The following is a 14454-nucleotide window of genomic DNA, read 5'->3' on the forward strand; positions in this document are numbered from 1 at the left end:
ATGTTGAACTTATCTCAGTACTTGTGGGCTCTCTCTCTCTCTACTTCCCCTCATTGGGGGGGGGGGAAGGGGCTTGTCCGCCCCTTCCTGGGTGGTCCATTATCGCTCACGCGGGAGCGATGGCCACAGGTAGCCTCGGTGGCATGTGGTTGCAGGGTGCCCCAAAACCACCAAGAAAGACACAGATACATGGGACCCTGGAGAAAACCTCTAGGGCTTCTGTTTATTCAAATGAGGAGCCTCCCAGATATAGCCCAACGCCGGGCACAAGAGAAGGGCCCCTGATTGGTCCCAAGAGGCTGTCCCTCAAGTGATGTCAGACTTCCTTCTCTTCCTGTTAAAGACAGGAAGGGGAGGGACAGGCTGAGGTCAGCTGTGGCCCCTTAAAGGTGCAACTGACCCAAATAAGTACTTGCTACTGAGACTACGATTACTTCATTCTTATCCCCTATCTGCTTCTGAGGAGATGGTATCCAGTGTGATCTATGGAAGTCTCCAGTGTTTCTAGGTACAGTTGATCCCAAGGAAACCTCTTTATTGGCACTGAAAATTACAATCTATACTGGGAAGGATGCTGCCAAAGGGAATGCTATTGCACTGTAGATTGGAATGTTAACTTGTCCACCATTCTGAAAAACAGTATGGATGATCCTGAAAAGATTAATCCCTGAGTTTCCCTATGACTCAAGCATCCCGGTCCTGAGCATTTATCCTACTGAAGACAAACCATGCCGCACTAAAGCCACCAGCACAACCATGTTCATAGAAACATTGGTTACCATAGACAAGATATGGAAGCAACTCAGATGCCCCTAATTGGATGTATGATGCAAGGAAATGGGATGTATATATACATGGGAATTCTGCTCATCCACCAGAAAGAATGGTACTGTACTATTCATAAGGAAATGGAAAGGTTTGGGAAAAAAATAAATGAAGGGAAGTAAGCCAGAGCCAAAGAAGCATAGCCAGCATGATTTCTCTCAATTCCTGGAGAGCTCCATACAGTTCATACCACAGAGTGATATTGCAAATTCCCATTTCTGGTCACTGCATCCCACAACCCTGAATACCAGCAAAGCTGAGGTGGTGAAGCACATGCAGGCCTCAGACATCTATCCCTGAGCCTGTACCCTGCTAGTCATGTCATATGGCAAGGTATGGACCAGAAAGTAGCCAAGGCTTCAGGTGAAGCAGCTGCCTCTTGTATTTAACAATAAGGAATGGTGCTACTAAATAAAATCAGGGTGGTCAAAACTCATCTCTGAGGAGGCATGGCAGGCATGGCACAGCCTGAGAATAGGAATTCAGAGAGGTGAATTCAGGCCACTAGTGAGCAACTTGTTCTTTCAGATAGGAGCTCCAAGAAAAGCCATACTTGATCTTCCCATCTTCCCTGTCTCCATCTGGTAGCAATTGTACCAATAATGACTTATGGTTTATTTCATTCTGTCATGAATAATCTTGACATAGTTGGCTTTAAGCTCTAGTAAAACAATGCAGGGAGAACAAACGAAAAGAAAAACTTCTCATCCCCATTTTCGAGATGACAGGGACTGACTGGCTTAGCTCCTTGGCAGGTCCTTGTCCCCAGTTACTCATCTGTCCCTTCTCCCCTGCTTCATCTAACACTGTGGGAAATGGTCTTGTGCTTTCTATATGGAGAAAACACAGTCTAGGTTTGGAAGGGTGGCTCATTTTGAAAGAGCACTAGTCAGTGAACAAATAAATCAGGTGTAAAGAAAAGAGAACAGAGTCCCCAAGGTGAAGTGCCTAACCCAGGACTTGGCCACAATATGCATGCTCTAGCCTTTCATTTTGACACATAATCCCCAGCTTATCCAACCAAGTAGCTACTCATCCATCTAAGCACACTTCCTTTCCTGGAACCCATCAGAATATGGTACCTGTTGTTGAGTACAGAGACACCAATGTCTAAGGTCCACGTTACACCAACTTTGGGTTGTGTGCACCAGTTTTCTCAGCACAGGCTTGCAATGGGGTCGCATTTCAGGATCATGTCACATCTCATAAACCTCAAGATGTTATAAATGTCTTAATGAATGGAGCTCAAAATCCAGTGTAGAAGAAGCATTCCTTCCATGATATGAATCTGGTTATGATTCTGAGTGTACACTAGGCAACCCCTCCTTGCGTAGCTTCCTGGGCTGGCAGATTTCTATTTCCCCATATTGAGAAAGACTCTGTGACAAACTACTTCCTCTTTCATGGAGAGTGGCAGGGTCCCTCCTCCTTCCACACAGCAGATTCTGGATTCTCCCCAACACAGACAACAGGACACAGAAGACTGCCTGGGTCTCCATGATGCTCATTCCTGACTCCTGGCCCCATTCTCCTCCTCCCATCCTACTACTGACCCTCCTACTGGGACTCAGAGGTGAGCATGGCCCTGGCGTAGAATTCCTTCTCCCAGCTCCTAATCCAGGCCTGATCCTGGACTTCGGAGAAGTCCAGATAAATCCAGGCATCGCCTCAGAACACAAGGACAGGGCACTGAGAGCCTACAGAGCCAGACACCTGAGCACTGTCTGTGGAGCCATCACCTACAGCAGGTGAACAGAGGATTCCAATCAGAGGGTGCTTCCAACAACAGTTGCCTGTATAATATGTCAGCTGACAACATGCTTTGCAATAGGGTTATTATTTAAATGCTTTTTAGTCTTCCTCTCTGGGTGAAGCAACCTGCCCATGGTAGAGAGCAAGCTAGGGGCTGCTACTTGAGTCTGTCTAGCTCCAAGACCAGAATGTTCTGCACATTTTCTGGGGTTATAATTCCTGTCAAGGACCCATATTGAAGTGTTCAAGGGTTTGAGGATCTCAGATGCTCAGTTACCATCATTCCCTGTTGGACGCCCTCTGCCCACACACTCTGCCACAGCCTCTTCCTCGTTAATACATCCCACGTTCTCTCTTCACTGGGCATGTGTTCAGTTGTCAGTCCTGGCTATAACAATGCACCTTGGGCTTGGTGAGGATAAAAATAGGCCTGTATTTCCTCACAGCTCCTGGGCTGGAAGTCTAATCTCAGTGTGTCAGCATGGTTTGCTCCTTTTCTTGCCTTGCCCTTGGTGTCTTGTCTCTGTCTCTGACACACGGTATTTCCTATGTGTGTTCCTGTGTTTCTCTTTCTAACAGCACCAGTCGTGCTAGATGGCATTCCCCAGTGATCTAATTTGACCTCAGTGACTTTTCAACGACCCTTCCCTAACTACAGTCACATTGAGGTAAGGAGATTTATAGCTTCAACATATAAGACACACAGCTCACCACGGAATGGGTCCCCACAGATTGCCCTGCTCATCTTGCTTATCTCATAGGAACCTTGTTTTCCATTCTTTCAGGGCAGGTAAGATGGTACCCTTTCTTACCCAGGCCAGGAGCCTCTGCCCTAATCACAGCACCCCAATAGGCTGTTTTGCCTTTGTTCCCTTCTTTCTCCATACAGCTGACTTGAGGCCGACTTTTACAGTAATGTCTACTACACAAACAGTGCACCCAAGGGATCAGTAAGAGGTGACTGACTGAGCCCATGTGAGGGGGCCTCAGATCTTTGTTGTTTGGTTTTTATTAACTTGTTGAATCCTTGCCTGATTTCTGTGATAGCTACTCCTGTTTTCCCATGTGCAGATGTGGAAACTAAGGCGGAGAGTAGCACTTGTCCTCTGTCATCTCCCTTGGTCAGTGGTAATGCTGAGACTAAATCCCAGGTCTATAATTTTAGGTTTATTTCTTTTGTTGCTTCCTTCCTTCTTTCCTTGTTTCTTTTCATCCTCCCATCCTTGTTTGGTATGTAGCTCATTTTTCATCTTTCTCCCCATTCTTGCTCTGTCTTTCCGTCTCTCTGTGTGTCTCTCTGTTTCTTTCTGTCTTTGTCTCTCTGTCTCTCTCTGTTTCTCTCTCTCTGTCACACACACACACACACACACACACACACACACACACACACACACACACAAACAAAGCTGGACATTGGAGAAAGGGCCTCACTCATGTTAAGCCATATCCTACCACTGGTTATACCCACAGCCCCAAAGATTTCTAGACTTCTTTCTGGTAGCCATGTTGTTCCTCAACCTTTCAGTGATGACTAATCACAGTGGGAAGACAGGGAAGCAACATGAAGTATGATCACTGCCAGTTGCACAATTCAGAAAGTAAGGAAATGTAAACCCAGTGTTGTCTTCATGTGTCACAGTTATGCATGTGATGTCCTCTCTTCCTGCCAAACACCACATTCAATTTTCAATATGTAGTTTCATTTAACCTCCAATAAGCCTTAGATACTATCAGAGCAGAAAACCCTGCTACAGATATTTGTGACTCCATGAGTGTGCTTAAGTGTGTGTGTATGTGCAAATTTTCATCTTCTACCAGACCAAATGTGAGGAGGAAAGGAAGACATGAAAGATGCAGAGGCACCGTCCTGCAGCTCCTCCCTTTGTGCTATACTTAGAATCTGAAATCTCCTCTCCTCTCCCCTGGGTGAAAGGCTTGGTATACACAGTGGCCCCACTGGAAGGCTGTGGAGTCTTTAAGACTTGAAGCCCAGTGGGAGTCCTTGATAATGGTGGGGACACATGCTTGAAGGAGGATGAAGGACACTGGCCTCTCCCCTTTCTGTCTCAGGTTCCAGCCTTGAGATGAACAGGATCCCCACATCCTCCTCACTGTGAGGTGCTGACTCCCCACGGGCCCCAGAGCCACATGTTCAACTTATCCCACCCCAAATCCTCTGAAAATGCAAGCTGAGACAACCCTTTATTACTATAGAAGCTGATTTGCCTTAGGCATTTGTTACAATCATGGGAAATTGGCTAAAACAATCTATAATGCATCCATGTTTGTTTTCTGTATCTGCCTCTATTTACCCATATCATCTAAGGTCACTTTTCCTGGACAATCTCCTGAGTGATATAACTCCCCTCTCCACATGTCAGACACTGTCAGAAGTGGTTTATTTGGGTCGGGCTCACTTCACTTAGTATAATTTTTACCAAGTCCTTCAATTTCCTTATGAATGGGGCAATGTCATTCTTTCTGATAGAGGCATAAAATTCCATTGTTTATGTGTACCACGTTTTCCTTATCCACTCATCTACTGAAGGCCATCTGGGTTGGTTCCATATTTGAGCTATGGCAAATTGTACTGCGATGAACATTGTTGTGCTGGTGGCTTTAGTGTGTTCTTGTTTGTGGTTTTGGGGTAGATGCTCAAAGTGGGGCTGCTGGGTCATAGGGGAGCTCTATGTTTAGCCTTCTGAGGAATCTCCATACTGCTTGCCAGAGTGGCTGAACCAGTTTACATTCCCACCAACAATGAAGCAGGGTTCCCTTTTGGCCACATCCCATCCAACAGTTGTTATTGTTAGTTTTCTTGATATAGGACATTCTAACTGGGGTGAGATGGAATCAATGTTGTTTTGATTTGCATTTCTTTTATGGCCAGTGATGTAGAGCACCTTTTCATATGTCTGTTGGCCGTTCTCATTCCCCCATCAGAGAAGTCTCTTTTTAAGTCTTTAGCCCACTTGTTGAGGGGGCTATTGGTTCTTTGAGGTTTTGTTTTGGAGGAAGGTAATTTTTTTTAATTTCTGCATATATTTTAGATATGAGGCCTTTGTCCATTGTATGGCTGGTAAAGATCTTTTCCCAATCTGTGGGCCTTCTGTTTATCTTGCGAGCTATGTTCTTTGCCCTGCAGAAGCTCTGCAGTTTGATGCAGTCCCATTTGTCCATTCTTTCTTTGATTTGCAGCATTTCTAGGTGTTTGTTAAGGAAGGAGCCCAAGTGTTTTTCCTATTCTTTCTTTTAGTGTTTTCAGGGTATCTGTTTTAATTTTGAGGTCTTTGACCCATTTGGAATTGATTTTGGTGCATGGTGATATATAAGGATCTAGTTTTAGTTTGTTGCATGTGTTGAACCAGTTTAGCTCCTTTATCAAAGATTAAGTAGCATTGTTCTGTGGGTTCATTTCTGGGTCTTCAATTCGCTTCCATTGGTCTTCAGGCCTGTTCCAGTGCCAATACCAAGCTGTTTTTATTACTATAGCTTTATAATACTGCTTGAAGTTTGGTATTGTAATTCCTCTAGCATTGTTCTTTCTGCTTATGATGGGTTTTTGCTATTCTAGGTCTTTATTGTTCCATATGAATTTCTGGATTGCTTCCTCTATTTCATTAAAAAGTGGTGTTGGGATATTAATGGGTATTGCATTGAATTTGTAGATAGCCTTTGGCAATATTGCCATTTTGATTATATTAATCCTCCCAATGCAGGAGTATGGGAGGTTTTTCCATTTCCTTAGATCTGCCTTAATTTTGTTTTTCATGTTTTTAAGTTCTCATAGGGAATAATTAGCACAGGTTTAGGCTAGTCACAGCAGAGGATCACAAGAGCCCAATAGCAATGCCCTTATGAACACATAAGATGATGATTAGTAAAATGAGCTCCATATTATGAAAATGAGTGTTATATCACTGTTGTAATTACTTTCAACATCCCATGTGAAACCGTAGCTTCTATTGTTGATGATCCTCTTGTATCCCCTTCCTGTGGTTGTACCTCCACTATCACTGTATCTTATCTGAGGATATTGGAAACTGTATATACTAGTATTAGAACTAGGAAAGTGAAAGGGAATACCAAAATCGAGAGACACAGGATAAAAAGACAAACGACTACAAAAGCAATACTTGCAAAACTGTTGGGTGTAACAAGCTGAACAACTAATGGGGGGACAGTGAAAGGGGGAACAGGAAGGGGGGATGAGGGAGGAGGTAACAAACAGTACAAGAAATGTATCTAATGCCTAACGTATGAAAATGTAACCTCTCTGTAAATCAATTTGACAAAAAGTAAAATAAAAAAAAAGACAAATAAAGCTTCTTTAAGGAAGTATAACCAAAAAACAAACAAAAAAACAACAAAAAAGAAGTGGTATATGACTCTCCACCTCATGTGGCTATTATGTTCCTACCACTGATTTCAGAAAAAAGGAAACAGGAACCCAAGAGCTCCAAGGCCTCTCAATGAACTATTCTAATCAGAGCTCATCATGAGTGTGTTTATTGTTAAGTTTTCTTCCTTTTGATAACAAACGTGTGTTATCAATTCAGCCACATGCCCAGGATTTGTTCTAAAGTTTGTTTTTCTGGTAGTGTCCTATACTTTCTCCCTGGTGATCTTTGGACTGAAATCCTCTTGCTGCATCCCCAGTAGCTGGGCTTACAAGCCTGTACAAGCACACCCTGTGAGAGTGGTTCTAAGCATTCTTTATCTTAGACACTGGGCCCAAGGGTGGTGCATGATCTTTCAACAAATTCTGTCAATGATATGGAGTGGGAAGTGAGTTTGTGGTGTTCCTAGTAGCACCCTTCTGCTTCCTGCATATATGCAAATAACCATTGCTTTTGGCCAAAGTATTTCTACTAGGGAAAATGAGAAGAATCAATGCCCCCTCTCATAGCAAAAACCAAAAGGTTAATGGTTGAGTATCTTGAAAAGTGAAGAGTACTAAGGAACAAATTCACAGCTAGTAAAGGGTCAGAGTAACTGCAGGAGAAATGCAAAAAAGGGAAAGCATTTGGGTGGTCATCACTGAGGGGAAATCTGAGGAAAACTTTAGAGCAGGTGCCTTGGTGAAGGTCCTGGCCTTCTGGGGGAGGGGCTTCTCGACAGGGGCACAGACAAGTAATTCCCAGAGAGTAAATTTCATTCAGCTATAAGAAAACATTTTGGCTTTCACACTCCATGAGAAGGGAGCCTTCACATGGTCTGGAACAGGACGTGAAAGAAACTGAGATGGGCTGTTGGGTTTGGGGTTTTGGATTGTTGTTTCGTTTCGTTATGGGGTTTTGGTGAGGATCCTGAGCTTGAACAAGGGCCTGGGGAGATCTGAGAATTGTGGCACAAAGCTAGCCCAGGCAGAAAAGTCCCCATGAGACTTTTGTATCCAACTGCCCACTGAAATACGAGAAGTGGGGCTGTGGCTCAAGTGATAATTCATTAGTCTTGAGAACAAAGAGGCACAGGGACAGTGCCCAGGCCCTGAGTTCAAGGCCCACAAGCAACACATTAAAAAATTGTGAATTGTGGGTTATTTTGTCATTAAATTCTATGTATGTTATGCATTCTTGCTAATAGTCACTATTGACACACATACTTTGCAAGTGTTTTTCTCTTTTCTGATCTCTCATATGGTGGTAAGCTCAACATATGAATTTATTCTATTACTGTAAGTGACTTTGTTTTCATGTGTAAGAAATAATTACCAAATTTTATGTCATAAATCCTTTACTTGTTTTTTTCTCAGAATTAGGAGCTTTTTCAGCCTTAGATTTTACATGTAGGTCTTTGATTCATTTTGAGATAATTGCTTCATTTTGTACAAGGTAAAGCTCCATTCATCCTCTTGCTTGAAGACATTTACTTTTCCCAGATTACTGAGTAGAACTACGTGGAGTTAGTTGTACATCTTGTGTCTGTGGACTTGGCATTGATGAGGGGATGCATATTTCTTATCCAAGATGGAGTACCTGAGGCCAAGCAGCCTAAAGTATAGGCCCCAAATAAAACCCGCAACCATGGGAATGAGTATTTGAAGTGTACTTTCTCAGGCCTGCTCAAGGTCTTGGACTATACCTTATTTTTAATTGGTCTCAATAAGGCTAGTAATGGCCAGGTCTACTAGGCAAATGTTGCATTGCATCTGTGTCAAGGCTAAGTTCTGTCTCTGTACTACTATTTGCATCCTATAGCTGAAGGTTAAGACTGTTAGAATTTAGACTATTTTCCATACTGCTTAGAAACTGTAACCTCCCCTGCCAAGCCCTCTGTAACCACCTGGGTGTGGTTTTGGCCTTTATAAACCCCAGCTTGAGGACTGTTGAGCATCAGAATGTTAGCTCCCAAGTGTGCACCGTGTCCCTGGGCAGTCAGCTGCTGTGCTTACAATAAAGCTGGAATTCTCCCCACTTTGGTCATGTGCTGGATTATTTTTACTCGATTTTTGTGAAGTCTTGGGGTGGGGGCTAGTCCCTCTGCGCCCCTCTCCATAACAGGCACGATATTGAACTGGGAGTTCTAAGCAGCACTGTAACTCCAGAAGACTGGGAGAAGCCACCCTGGGACCTGTGCAGCTTGGGGAGGAGGGAAACTGACCCTGGGTCTCCTGCTCCCAGGCCCATTCTCTGTGCTGCCACCCATGCTCATTTCTTCATGGCCCAGGAGTCACATGACCCACGCACTACCATAGACAGGAAGTACAACCCATCTTGTGGACAAAAACCGTGAGGACTGCAGAGGATTTGGAGGCTGGAGGCTGAGCTGTAATATGGGTATTTTCTGCTCTGTGCCTCAGTTTCTCCTTTGTATTACAAGCCCAGATGATGGTTCACCCTGACCACAGTGATAATGTGCTCAGCTCATGTTGCACACTCTGTCAGTGAAAGTCAAGGTTGATGTAACTTTCAGAACCTTCACGTGGTCCCATCAGGAGGAATAATATTCACTGCCGTGTTTCCTCCAGGAGCAGCTGAAGATGAGCTGCAGGTGATACAGCCAGACAGAGCGGTGTCTGTTGCCGCTGGACAGTCGGCCATGCTGCGCTGCACTGTTTCCTCCCTGCGCCCCCTGGGGCCCACCCAGTGGTTCAGGGGGAAAGGACCAAGCCGGGAGTTGATCTGCAATTTCAAAGAACCATACCCTCCCCGCGTCACACCAGTTGCAGATGTCACACAGAGAGAAAACAGGGACTTTTCCATCCGCATCCAGAATGTCACCCCAGCAGATGCGGGCGCCTACTACTGTGTGAAGTTCGAGAAGATGCCCTCTGGGGACAGGGAGTTTAAATCTGGATCAGGCACTGAGCTGTCTGTGAGCGGTGAGTACAGTATGGCTGCCTTTGTCCCCTAGAGTGTGACAGTATGTGCAGAATAACCTCCTCAGTTCTGTGAGCCACAGCCTAGGAGCAGGGGCAGTGCTGGACACTCCTGCTCGTGTTCTCATCTCCCCTATATGGACCAGTGAAGCCTGGCTGCGCACCCAGCCTGCTGCAAGTCTCTATAGCTGGCTGGGGGGAAATCTGCCCCCTAGTCTCCCTGTTCCACATTCAAGCCACTTGGTTCCAAAGATGGAAGATGAGACAGTGTGAGTGACTTTCCCATCACAGTCAGACAAGGCCCGCTGTCTCCAGGGAGCACTTGTACTCGGTGGCACAGGATTGTTTCTATGCCACAGGCCTGAGGATTTACTGTGTGTCAGGCTCTGCCCTAAACCATCGGGAAGCAGGGAGCAGCCCAGGCTGAAGCTCTGTTCCTTCACAGCTGTGCCTCCTCCCTCCCTTCTTATTCCTCCCTTCCAGTGAGGACCAGCCTGGCTAGGGTGGGAGGGCAGGGCCTGATTTCCTGATGGCTTCTTCACAGGCAGCACTGAGGAGACTCCCCAGGCTCAGGTTCCCTGCTGAGCGTCCATCCTGGTGGTCAGGGCTGTGAGATTGGCCTATGCCCTGCCTCTGTGTGTTCCCTGCATTAGGTACTTACTCTCATGGGTGCTGAGGCTCTGGGTAGAGCTGGGTCATCCACCCAGGCTCAGTTCTCCTGATTGGGGGACTTTGGGATCTGGGTGAGGCAGCAGACACCCAAACATTGGGTTTCTTGCAGGCCTCCAATCTTCCTTCTACCTCCTGATATGATGATTCTCAGCACACAGAACCATCAGATCACCCAACTCAATCCCCATGTTTATAGGAGGGGCCAAGTCTATGGGGGCTAAGACCCGCAGCACAACAGGGGCCTGCTGTCCCAGGACAGCATGGTTCTTGATGGGACTTAGCTTCCCTCAAGTTGTCCATCGCCACCGCCATGTGTATAAGATGACCAATGTCATTGCCAAAGACTATCAGGGTTCTGAGAGGATGGAGGGACACACACTAAGGGTGTCAGAGTAATCGCTGGTGTTGGTAGCACAGACATTAATGCCTAGAGATGAAGCCCATCACTAGTCTAGTCCCACATCCCAGTTCAGCCATGTGTCAGTCTGTGACCTGGATCAAGGTGCTGCACACAGTGGCCCTGTGTCCTAGCTGGCCCTGATGCCCCTCCTAGAGTGTGGAAGGACAGAGGGACAGAAGCCTTGGGCACTTGGAGCAGTGCCTGCCTTGTAGGAAATGTCCCCATCTATGTGAACAGTTATGGGCACAGGCCATGATACCTGGGACAGTTCACTTCTCTCTCTGAGCCTCAAGTGTGAATGGGACAGAGGGGGAGTCAATGGCTCCCCACCAGGCTCCTCATTGAAATCACCTAGGGACCTGAAGCAAATCCCAGACCCACGCTGCACCCTGGAAATTTAGAGGCACTTGTTCTGGTACTGTTGTAAGCTTCCAATTATGACCGAAGATTCTAAAACTCAGCCAGGGTTGAGAATTTGAGTTGGAGAGTACATGTCTAGTTTGCATGAGGCCCTGGGTTCAGTTTTCAGAACAGTAGTAGTAGTAATGATAATAGTGTACAGTAGTAGTAATAACAGTAACATGTGGGAGGGCTGCTGACAGTGTCTCTCCTGCAAGGCAGGGCACATCCTGCAGTCACATCTCTGTGTAAATCCTCCTTTGTAGCCAGACCTTCTCTTCCCATGGTTGTGGGCCCAGCAGCCAGGGCCACACCTGGGCAGACAGTGAATTTCACCTGCAAGTCCCATGGCTTCTCCCTCCAGAACATCACCCTGAGGTGGCTCAAAAATGGGAACCAGCTCTCTGATTCCCATAGCAGCCTGGTTCCCATGGAGAGAGCGTCTCCTACAGCGTTTCCAGCACAGCCAGGGTGCAGCTGGCCCCCGTGGATGTCTGCTCTCAGGTCATCATCGAGGTGGCCCAGGTCACCTTGCCCAGGGGCCCTCTTCGTGGGACTGCCAACTTGTCTGACACCATCCAAGGTAGATGACCCCACATCCCAGCAAACGCCCAGGCCTGCCCACCAAGCCTGTCCCTCCCCGGGGCTTTAGCTCTGCAGTCTGAAGGGCCTGGAACCCGGTGCCCAGCCCTGTGCTGGAGGCTGCACTTCCTGTACGTGTGCCAGCACAAGTACTCACCGTGTGTACGCCCAGCTCTGGTGTGCTGTGGCTCTCATTGGTTTTGCTGCCATCACTGAAGCGTACTGTGGGCCTACTGTGCAGGTGCTGTGCTTAGTGATTATGTCCATGTGCATACCTTCAGTGTTGGAACCCTACCATGTGCCCAGCACTGTCCCGGTGATTCCCATCCCCTGATGTTAGGGCTCAGTGCTGCAGCCCCTCCTCCAGGGTCTCTGAGATACAAGATCAGAATTTCTGCCTGTGCTGTTTCAGTGCCACCCACCATGGAGGTCACCCAGCAGCCCACCATGGCAGGAAACCAGGTGAATGTCACCTGCCTGGCGTCCAACTTCTACCCCTCGAGCCTGCAGCTGAGCTGGATTAAGATTGGAAAAGTGTCACTGACAGAAGCGGGCTGGACACTCTCTGAGAACAAGGATGGGACCTCCAACCAAATGAGCTGGCTGCTGGTGAACACCTCTGCGCACAAGGAGAGCGTGGCGCTCACCTGCCAGGCGGAGCACGAGGGCCAGCCCGCCATCACTGCCAACCTCACCCTGGAGGAGGAGCAGGCGGGCAACACGGCCCCTGGTGAGCTATCAATGAATGTCATTTCCAGTTAACCTCTCTACATATCCATATCTGCTGATTGCTGATGCATATAGAACTCTAGGACATGGAGTTTACAAGTCAGCTCGTACCTTGAGAGGCACTGGCAGGAGCTTGTGCAGGGATCCAGGTAGCTTTGGACATAAACAGATATTGAAGGAGAGAGAAGGAGAGGGATGTCCTGCCCTGGCATCGGCCTCCTGTCTTCTTCCTCCACAGTCATTCTGTTCTCCTTGTTCATGGCCCTCTCCCTGCTCCTGTGTCTTTTTAACCTCTGTCCAGTCTCCATTCCACTTCGACTTGTCCACACACAGCCAGATCACCCAGCAGAAGCTGGCACCTGCTGATTTAAATCTACAAGACGTTCTTAGGGTCGTGGTGTTTAAGTAGGAACCTGGGTAGTCACCAGAACAGGGCCTCAGTGTCTCCTGATTTGTGAGAATGGACCCAAATCCACCTGGGCCCTCACTATGCATCCACGACACGGAAAGACAAGTTTCTCTTTGAGCTACTGCCACCTACAAACTGCTTGAGTGTTAGGGGTTTCACACAGGAGGACATCAGGGCTGGGGAACGGTTGGGATGCTGTTGATGTCCTTAGACAAGGGGGTTACATAAGCTCATCAAGGGACATCTGACGTTCCTGAAGACTCCCAGCAGCCTGTGAAGCAAATTTGTGCCAATGAGTGAAATGTTCCCCTTCAGTGGTCACTGCTCAGCGGCTGGCTAGAGTCCTTCCTAGAGCCAATCTGTGTATTTCCCTGTCATGGAATTCAAAACACTTTTCCTCTTTTTGAAATATCCAGGGTCCTCCCTACACACATCGTGTTGTGGGACTCTTCAGGTGTGTAAGTGCTGTGTCTGTGGGTTGATGGTGGGAAAAGTAAAAGAATCTGAGGACAATTTTGTTGGTAGAGAGGTAAGCAGATGCTGAATGAACATGTACACTAACATGTCCAGGCTGGGCATCCAGTGTAATCAAAGTCCATATTTGTGTGACCAAATGATTAAGGACATTATCCTACAAAACCATTATCATTATCATAGTTGAAAATGTTTTATAATAATTCTTCCACATCTAAAAAAGAATACAGGGTGCTGATGGTTCACACTTGTAATCCTAGAGATTTGGCAGCCTGAGGACTAAGGTTTGTGGTTTGAGGCCAGCCTGGGATGAAAAGTGTGTGAGACTCTTGTTTTCAATTCATCAGTGAAAAACTGGAACTGGATCTGTGACTCAAGTAGTAGATTGCTAGCCTTGAACAAATAAGCTAAAGGACAGCGCCCAACCCTGAATGCAAACCCCAGTGCAGAGATAAAACTCAATAAAAAAGAGAATGTACATATATATGTATGTATGTATATATATGCATACATATCTATCTATATATATATAGATATTTTTTGCTAGTCTAGGTGCTTGGACTCAGGGCATGAGCACTGTCCCTGGCCTCTTTTTGCTCAAGGCTAGCACTCTACCTCTTTAGCCATAGCACCACTTCCAGCTTTTTCTGTTTATGTGGTGCTGAGGAATCAAGGCCAGGGCTACGTGTATGCTAGGCAAGCACTCTACCACTAAGCCACATTCCCAGCCAAGAACATATATTTTTAAAAATACTTTTATTTTACTGCTAATTTTTTGTTCAACAATTTTTGTTTTAATTCATTATTATGTGTGTGAGTGTGTGTTTGTGTGCTGGTGTGTGTGTGTTTGTGTGTGTGTGTGTGTGTGTGTGTGTGTGTGTATCCATCCTG

The 14454-nt window shown here is 46.4% G+C and overlaps 1 protein-coding gene across 1 annotated transcript in view; it reads left to right on the top strand.

Moving 5' to 3' along the window:
- The first annotated feature begins 2325 nt into the window (after nt 1-2325).
- The window catches only part of LOC125353723 (signal-regulatory protein beta-1-like), a 39840-nt gene continuing 27711 nt past the window's right edge, over nt 2326-14454 (top strand). The window contains exons 1-2 of the mRNA XM_048349379.1: nt 2326-2398; nt 9548-9901. Of these exons, the coding sequence (XP_048205336.1) occupies nt 2326-2398; nt 9548-9901 (427 nt within the window). The remainder of the gene's footprint in view (nt 2399-9547; nt 9902-14454) is intronic.

Source organism: Perognathus longimembris, chromosome 6, assembly GCF_023159225.1.
Source record: "Perognathus longimembris pacificus isolate PPM17 chromosome 6, ASM2315922v1, whole genome shotgun sequence".
In the NCBI taxonomy this organism is placed as follows: Eukaryota; Metazoa; Chordata; class Mammalia; order Rodentia; family Heteromyidae; genus Perognathus; species Perognathus longimembris.